General features: G+C 29.5%; 1 protein-coding gene across 1 annotated transcript; it reads right to left on the bottom strand.

Annotated features, from left to right (window-relative positions):
* Window positions 1–176: 176 nt before the first annotated feature.
* Window positions 177–4,393, bottom strand: LOC102604835 (uncharacterized). Its single transcript, XM_006366041.2, has 5 exons — window positions 4,064–4,393; window positions 2,406–3,973; window positions 903–1,316; window positions 606–826; window positions 177–465 (listed from the first exon to the last, which is right to left on the bottom strand). Exons 1-5 carry the CDS (start codon window positions 4,201–4,203, stop codon window positions 214–216), a joined length of 2,595 nt encoding a protein of 864 aa, XP_006366103.1. The 5' UTR covers window positions 4,204–4,393; the 3' UTR covers window positions 177–213.
* Window positions 4,394–9,713: the final 5,320 nt, after the last annotated feature.

The raw sequence follows: 9,713 nt of genomic DNA, 5'->3' as shown, positions 1-9,713 counted from the left end.
GGGTACTAACATAGCCTACAATCTAAGTTGTGCGGACTCTTCACTTTTGATGTCGTACCCGTGTCAGGTTCTCCAAAAATACACTACTTCTGGAGAATCTGACACGCATCCGTTGACATTTTTGAAGAGTCCGAGCAACGTAGCCTAGAACTATAGTCCTAGAAGATCTTCATTAACATTATGAAAAACTAAACATATACTAATCAATAATCCTTAGCATGGAAAAAGTGAAAAAGATTGTTCCATGCTAACTTTCCTCCCTGCAACATTGATATTGCTTAGTTTCCTCTGGCACCAGATCAAATAATCTCTCCTTAATCTTGGTAAACTTAGCACTCTTGATACCAATTTTAGCTCCACGAGTGACGCGAATAATGAATGACTCAATCGTCGTTCTTGCTGTTTTTGGAACTTCTTCACTATGCAATTGCCACTTCTTTGTACATCTTTCAACTTCCTCTCCTTCTGCATAGAGAATATCAAGTGATTCACAAAGTTTAGAAACTAAAATCGCTACAAAAAAACTGGAATTAGCTATGAACTTCATCAACATGTTGTTGTTGTTGTGAAAGGTGTGGCGTATCTATGAATAAAGATAGACTAACCTTTTGAAGGTCTAATTTAACATTCATAAAAAGCTCGATTTCTGCATTGTCCATTTGAGTTCTTTGAACGCCCTTTAAGGCCAAATTAGCTTCACGTTTATCAGCACAAAGAAACTCCCAGAAAACTTGCATTGTCTCCTTAATAACTTCGCCCAATTTCACAATGGAAATGACATCTTTTTCCTCTTCTCGTTCGCCCTTCTTTCCCTTAAAACGATCATCTGCTAGACAGTCAAAGTATTCCTCGTTACAGTGAGTCAAGGTATTTTAATAACAACTCAATGAAAAAATGCATACCTCTTATGCTCGGGACTTGAAGAAAGCTACGGAGAATGCACCTCTTCCTGACATAGTTTTGGACTCGTGGTCCTTGAAATGGCTCATCCTCGACAAATCTTTGTAAAAGTACTTGAAATTGCTGATATTCTCCGGCCACTTGGTTATATGTGTGATACTCGTGTGGATCATGTTCAAGCAAGTCCTTGGCTTTACCATATTGCCAATAGAGAATTTCCCATGATAAGCAAATTTGTCCAACATATACAATTTCCAAGTCTATATTCATTTCACTAATGGATTTTTGTGCAGGATCAGCAAAGATCTTCCTCTGTTTGTTTGCCAAGAAGCTTGGTAAAGCAAAGGCTTTGGTTATTGAAATCGATGTTTTTTTTCTTGACATAAACATTTCGGAATCCTTAAGCTGAAGAAAACCTATATTAAAGAGTAAAACATCAGAATCACCAGTCTAGGACTCATAAAGAACCAAGAAGCTAATTTGAGGTCAATGAATTCACCCCTAGACTATGCGAAATAGAACAATTTCACCCTCTGTTATTTAGCTGCAATGATAATTATGGGTATTTAAAATCAAAACTTTATATAAATGCCGCTAAAGGCTAAAGCGACTCTGGATGCAACAACATTAACTCAATAGCCGCTAAATGTTTTTGCGACATTAAAATATTGTCGCTAAAAGATAAATCTATTGCAACTAAATGTCTCTTTTGTTGTAGTGTATAGACTAACCACAACAACTAAAGGACAAACTTAGACCATTCACAAAGTTCAAGGGCAAATTCGACCATTTTATTGCGGATGGAAAAGTAGTTGTATTTTGGTCCATTTACCCTTCTTTTTATTGTTTCTTGTTTTGACAATTCTTATTTTTGTGTAATTTTTTCTTCCATTTAAAGTCCAAGATGAAAGTGGTTGTGGGGTTATGCTATTCTCCCTAAAACAGCAATTTGGTTAGGCCAAGAAAATTGGAACCAAGTGGAAGGACCAAAAAAAGGTCTGTTGAGTGGCATTAAAAGCCATTGATAATTGCATGACATAATTGGAAAAGGGACAACAAAAGCACCCCTTTAGGCATTTGATAATGGCAACTTTCAAGAAGTGGTGATTATGTCACACTGGTCTTTTCAAAGGATCAAATGGTCAAAAATATTATAAATTACTACTTAGTAGACAAGACAATAAGCATATGATATTAAGTTCAATCTTCATAAACATAAATTTGGTGGTTCAGAATGATCATTAATGATTTTTTTATTGAGTTAGCTGAAAATGACATTACAAGATTATTTAATAGTACTGAAATGGACAGAACACAAGACACATAATTGTTATACCCCAAACCAAAATGTAACAATTAAAGATGGAAGGGGGATAACGTATACGTAGACTATGTAGAGAGGTTGTTTCCGATAGACACTAGACTCGAGGAAACGCATATCAAAACAGAAACTATAGAAATTATGGTAAAGATAATCGAATGTAGTGATGGTTTCAGAGACTTACTGATAGCATTCAATGTCTGGTAATTCAAGATGTCCAATTTTCTCATTTTTTCAGCATAGCTCTTGTAAAATTTCTGAATTTCTTCTATACAATATTTGTATCCAATCTTTTCATCAATTTTCAATGGCTTCAAATCTTCTACTACCTTAGGAGATTCATAATCTTCTGATATAGTAGGCAGACCTGTAATTCTTGAATTTTTCATTTCCATTTTCATCTGCCTGACTAAATTCTGATGTTCTAATAAGATATCATCATCGTCATCCGAATCTGAATCAGTATCCCATAATTTTCGACTCGAATTATGATCTGGAGAATCTTGAAAATCATCCATTTCCTCATAGTTCACATCTGTTTCCTCAATTCTGTCAACATTTTGAGAAGCAAAACCATCTGTATCCCATGATTTCCGACTCGAATTATGATTTGGAGATTCTTGAAAATCATCCATTATCTTCATTTCCTCATAGTTCACATTTGTTCCTTCAACTCTGTCAACATTTTGAGAAGCAAAACCATCCATATCCAATGAGTTTCGACTTGAATTATGATCTGGTGATTCTTGAATATCATCCATTAACTTCATTTCCTCATAGTTCACAGTTGTTCCTTCAACTCTGTCAACATTTTGAGAAGCAAACCCATCCATATCCAATGAGTTTCGACTCGAATTATGATCTGGTGATTCTTGAATATCTTCCATTAACTTCATTTCCTCACAATTCACATCTGTTTCCACAACTCTGTCAACATTTTGAGAAGAAAAAACATTTATATCCCATGATTTTCGACTCGAATTATGGTCTACAGATTTTTGAAAATCATTCATTAACTTCATTTCCTCACACTTCACATCTGCTACTTCAACTCCATCAATATTTTTAGCATCAAAATCACCTTTACCAATAGAAGAACTTGAACTATGCAAAGAAGTTTCCAATTCAATAAACCCCATATCATCATTTTCTTCTCTATCACCTCCCATAAACTGATCACTCTTCAAGAACCCATGAAGATGCCTATCAGAACATAATTCATCTCCAATACCCTCAGACCCTCGAATCGAATTTCGAATTAAAGACTCATTCTCAGGAAGCAATTGAATTTCATAACATATATCTTCTGAATCCTGTGTTTCCTCATCACTAGAAAATTCATCATTTTTCTTCAAAATCTCTTCAAAACAATGATTATCAACATGTTCCTCCCCCTTTTCATCAAAAAATTCCAACTTTTCTTGATCATTTACATTTTTTTCATCAAAAAACTCTGATTTTTCTTGATAAACACTTCCATTTTTGAAAAAAGAGAAATAAAACAATTTATCATCAGAATTCTTATCAATCTCTTTTTCTTCTTCATCTCCTTCATTAACATTCACAAACATTTCTTCAACTGAAAAACTTTTAACTTCTGGTTTCTCCATAAAACCAAAAGAATCTTTCCCAGATATAAACTCATACTTACTCTGAACCAAAAAAGAACTCTCTTTTTCCACACCCTTCTCATCAAAATCTAATCTTTTCTGATTTTTACAGTCCATTTCATCATTTTCATCAACAACCCTCCTACAAAAATAAAAAAAGACACAAACTTTAAGCAAATAAAACCTAAAATTTCAAAAAAGATAAAGAAAAAAAAGCTTCATATAACCATACCTGTTCTCCAAGAAAAAGTAAATCTTGAAAACAAACCAACAGAAGAAACCCCAAAGTGAAGTTAAAAACCAAGTCATTCTTGTGTACATAAATTGATTCAAAAACATTTTTATTAAAGTGGCTTTTGAGCAAAAACTCATGATTTTCCCATGTATACAAGTAAAGATAAAGAGAAGACAAATATAGTAATCTTAAATTTTCATAGGAGAAAGTGAAGAGACCACTAAATCCTAAGCATCTGTTAAATCAAGAATTGGTTTTTTAGTTTTTTGGGAAGCCTAACATGTTGGCAAAGATTGAGGGAGAAATTGAGAAGAGAAGTCATGAGAGTGAAAGATTAAAATTGTATATAAATGAAATACAAATTTGTATGCTGAGGTGTGCTAAATGGGACATTGATATTTTTCGGGTCTTTGTTTGGTAAGTGAGATAAGAATAGTAATCTGGAGGAAATATTTGGTATTTATTTTATTTTATGTTTAATTTAAGATGATAGTAATTAATTTTAAGATTATTTTGTCTCATATTACTATCTCAAATATATATTTACTTATTCTATTTTTTCATTAAACAATCCTTTGAGGGTGTGTTTGGTATCGAGAACATATATTTTTATTTTTAAAGAGTCAAACATTTCAGAAAAAATGACTTTTCTAATGATAATATGAAAAACAAGTATTACAGATAATATTATAAGTTCATTATTTTCTCATTACTCATCAAAACGTCTCCAATTCCCACCTCTTGATCATCTACTCCCGCACCATACTCTCCACTTATCTCATCTACATAATATTTTGCTAAATATATATAAATACTCTTAAAATAATATTTTTCTACTTATTTGCATAACGATAAAAAAATATTTTTCAACTTACCAAAAACACCATAAGTTATATACACAAAATAGATACTCAACTTATTCTGCCTATTATAAGAGGTACAACTAATTTACTTTGATATTGATATTATAAATATCATATTTTTTTTCAAAAATTATTTATAAATATTCTTTAGACAATTTGATGATATAAAAAATTTCAGACAGACATAAAATTAAAATTTTAAATTTACTAATTCTGAACTTGTCATTAAACTTATAGCACGTCTTAGTAATTACTGTTAGATATTAAATAATTTTTTATACAAATATATAAATATAAAATTATTAAATTTGTCCGAACCACGTATGATACTTTAGTTCCGGTCTGATTACACTATGTATGTAATTTAGATTCTTCTTGAGAAGTTTGCATCGGTTAAAGATTTTGGATGGTTTTGGTGGGTCTTTCTTTTTTCGGTTTGTTTTCACTTAATATTTGACACGGTCCTCATAAATATAATTTTAAACTTGGTTTCAATGAACAACTATGCCTTTCAATTTTGAGTATAGACAAGTATGTATTTAAATTTGTATAAAATAGAACAAGTAAACATACATATCTTACATTGTATAATACGCGTAGGATGCAAAATTGTCATGTAGAGTGCCATTTTTGTAAATTATGCATTTCTTAGGTGAAGCAGAAAGAGTCAAATTTAGTTAACAATGAAGAAAGTTGTGAGTTGTGACATTTTTTTTTCTTTTTTTTCCTTCTTCAAATCTAACATGTATTCAATTATCAAAATTATTGACTCGATTAGTTTAGAACGCATTAAATTTAACTTACTATGAGAATAACTAAGTCAAATTGCGTCAAATAGGCATACTATGAAAATAACTTAACTAATTCATGGCATGGCAAGTAGACTTACTAAAAGGATAAAAATGTTTTTGCCAATAAGTTCCTTAGTTGAAAAAATAATTAATTTAAGATATCTAATTAAAAATAGAACAACTTGAATCAGGAATAGATCCAATATTACGATACTGGAGTTGTCTAAATTTAGTATTTTTCATGTGAAACACAAATTTATATGTAAAACTTAATATAAACTTACATTAAATAGTATATATGAATTCATTACGTACATTAAACATTTAAAAAAAATCAATAAAATTTAAATTATGAATCCGTCATTAATTCAACTATTTGTTTGCGTCTCATTTGGTCATAAAGGCGTGTTTGATTGTTTGCTTTTTGGAATGTTGCATTACACTTCTTTTGGGTGGTGCTTTGGACCTAGTCAAAGACGTGAAGACTCATTTTTTAGTACTAAAAGGGAAAAAAGGACTAGAAACAATAAATTAAATGTAATATATTGTTTGCATTAATTTTCTAGTAAGAAAATTCACGTGAATATAGTTACTAAATAAGTAAATTAGAGGTTGAAATTGCAAGAATCCAAAGTTTTTTCTCTTTACTTTTTTTCTAATAATGGTTGAGGTTATATCATATATGTATCGAATTAAATTTCACTAAGATCCAATAAAAGGTAAGTCACTTATGTTGAGATTAGGGGTAAGTCATTTATATATTTTGATATAATATAAATATAATAGGGGGACTACATATAGAAAAATTAGTGGGTAACTTAATAAGAATTAAATCTTGGAAATGAATTAGCTATATGGACTATATATATTCCTTTCACATCTAAATTATAGTATATATTTAGCATCAAATGTAATAATTTGAAATATTTCGAACAAAAAATAACTGTTAAAGTGAAGACTTTTATGAGCCGATAAATTAATGAGGAATATATTACGATCCTTTTTCGTTTTTACGTGCTATTAATTGACAACTAATTTTGCCAAACAAAAACAGGTAGAAAAAGGCTATAGAATTTGGCAAAAAGATTTTGGTATAAAATATCAAAAGTCATAAAATCAATGGATTGAATTTCTCCAGATAAGGTAGAATTAGATTCCAACTCCACAAAAAAATTCAAAAAATAATAATAATTTTTTTTGAAATTATGACATCCACTTAATAACCAATATGAGTATTTGGTGCAACTGAACCAATTTGTTTGGCTATTCACATTAATTTGGGTCGTTGTATTTACTTAAACAGAGAAATGAATTAGTTTAATTTATGTTTAATTTGTTAGTTCAACACTAACTCCTCCATATAATTTTTATTGGAACTAGTCCTAATCCATTGATAACAAGTGGAGAGAAATAATACCATGTCTTATGGTTTCGTGTCAGACATTTGATTAATTTGAATTCATGTTGTGTAATGTCCATTAAAGGAGAAACATTTCTTAACCTGATTATTTCTATACTCTAAATCTAAAATTTAGACCTCTGATTAAAGATGAAGAAATCTTATCTGTCACGCCACAACTTTTTATATTGATCTTAAATTATATAGAATTTTTTTTCCGGATATGATTATAATATTTCTTTTCCCTTTCAAGATTCCATCTATTGCTGGACTTAATATGGAAAACTATAGTAAAACATCTTACAATTTTTTCCAAAACTTTCTTACTGTGAGACATACAGAAGGAGATTTTTTTGTTTTACCAATTTTATACACTTCCTATTTTTTCATATCAACCAAACACTACCTTACTGAGACATCAATTTATTTTTTTTCCTTTTAATATATTTGCTATTTGTGACATTACCAAATAAATTACTTATACAAGTTAACGTGTGAGAAGGAAAACTCAATTAAACCACAGTGATTAAAAAGTATATTATTTAGCATCAGACTAATTAATTTAAGATTTTGATGGGGGATATCTAATATTTTAACTTAATTTTATGCATGCGTGGGAATAAATACTTTATATTCCTAAGTAGAGATCTCAAATTTGAGTTCCAAAAATGAAATTATCTTTAGCGGGAAGTATTTTACACCCTTAAGGCGGAACTTTTCGGTGCGAGTCTTATTTAATCGTTTATCCTTTAATAGAAGTAGAGTCAGAATTTAAAATCTATGAGTTTTGAATTCTGACTTTTTTTAAAATTACTAAATTCTAAATTAATACTATATGTATATATTTCAATATATTTTTTTTTTACATAAATACAATGTTGAACCAAAACTACTAAAATCATTGAACACATAATCAATACTCTAACTCTAACCTTGTCTTTCATATGAGACTTTTCTACGCGGGTCTAAATTAGTTGCTCGCCTCTAAGATGAATTTTTCAACATAACGATGAATAATCAAGTTTAAATTAATTCAATTCAAAAATGAATATCGAACATCAAATACGAAACAAAGAAACATGAGTCATGCCATTGAGTGGTGCAAAATGTAGATAAAAGATGATGAATTCAATAACCGCCCCCGTGACCCATCGTTGTCACAAATAAACAACCGTTAGCATGCTTGTGATATGCATGAATTATAACCAAAAACGGCATGAATAGAAACAAGTAGTATTTCCATATGTTGATGTTCAATTACCAAACAAAACTAATACATCCGTCGTTTTAATTTGTCTATCTAATTTTAATTTATCATAAAAATTAATAAAGAATATGTCAAATATACTAAAAAATTCTTTAATCTAGTAATCTTAACGTACCAAATTGGTCTAATTTAAAGAACATTTTGACACATTTAATATATTTTTAATTTAAAAATATAAGATTTAATTTTTATTTTTTTTACTCTTAACCCCTAATCTTATATGGGTTGAAATGAGCTGGTCATTAACTCGTTCAAATTAAATTTGTCACCCCTAGCCATAGCATTGTCCCCATATACACCATTTACATTTTACACCTTTTCTTTTTCTTTCTTTCTTTTTGTTGATAAAGGGTCGTCTGATAACTAGTTAGAGTTACGTATGTATTAATAATATACGAATTAATTATGAGAGGATTTATATATATATATATATATAAAACTTACATTCTAATTGATTATTAAACATGATATGCAAGATTTAATAAGTGTATAACTCATCTTCAAATCATCTATCAAATACTTTCTAATCTAATTGTAAATAGACCGATAATTTAGTAATGAGCTATGTCTATATCTCTCATGTCTAGAGTGTCAAAACAAATGTTGGAATGAAGTTAATTAAGGCTACACAATAGGTAGGTGAAGGAGAAGCACGAAAGTTGAAGTTAGAATGAAATTAATTAAGGCTACACAACTAATGCTTGCATCAAATTGACACCTATACTATTCTCTTCGTTTAAAAAAATGACATATTTCTATATATAATAATTATTTAATTTTAAAATATTTATTTTATTCTTAATAAGATGACTTATATTCATACAGACATATATGACTCATTTTAGATCATAATTTTTTTTTAAAATATATTAAATTTTATGTCAAATCAAGTCAAATCATATCACATCAATTAAAACGGAGAAAGTACCAAATTGCACAAACTTCCATTGAAGCTATTACTATCATTGGTGAGTGTAATAGCTTGGGACAAGTCATGATATATCATTATAAACTCGTGACCACGCAAGGACAATCGATCTTCATGATGAACAAGAAGATTTAATTTAAAATATGTTTAATAATTCTTATATTAAAAAAATAAAATTTTATCGGCTATTATTTTAGTGATATGCTATATACACTATACAGTAACAATCCTTTTATTTTAAATGAAGTAAGAATTTGTATAATCGATCCCAACTTATTTGGAATTAAGTCAGAGTAATTATTATCTATTATTCTAGGAGGATTTTACTTTACAGAGCTTAAATCCTGCAAATCATTTTTGGTAACGATATATATGTGTTAATGTACCCATCCCCAACCC

The sequence above is a fragment of the Solanum tuberosum genome, unplaced genomic scaffold (genome assembly GCF_000226075.1).
Source record: "Solanum tuberosum cultivar DM 1-3 516 R44 unplaced genomic scaffold, SolTub_3.0 scf00609, whole genome shotgun sequence".
Taxonomy (NCBI): Eukaryota; Viridiplantae; Streptophyta; class Magnoliopsida; order Solanales; family Solanaceae; genus Solanum; species Solanum tuberosum.
The sequence above is the reverse complement of the archived record's forward strand: the minus strand, read 5'-3'. Positions and strand labels throughout refer to the sequence as shown.

What these genes read in the sequence shown, in the direction of transcription:
- LOC102604835 (XM_006366041.2), bottom strand. Translation starts at nt 4,203, where the DNA reads ATGAGTTTTTGCTCAAAAGCCACTTTAATAAAAATGTTTTTGAATCAA. An exon ending in CCAGACATTGAATGCTATCA is followed by an intron (nt 1,317 to 2,405) that starts GTAAGTCTCTGA and finishes TCTTTAATATAG; the next exon opens with GTTTTCTTCAGCTTAAGGAT. An exon ending in TTAAATTAGACCTTCAAAAG is followed by an intron (nt 466 to 605) that starts GTTAGTCTATCT and finishes TTCTCTATGCAG; the next exon opens with AAGGAGAGGAAGTTGAAAGA.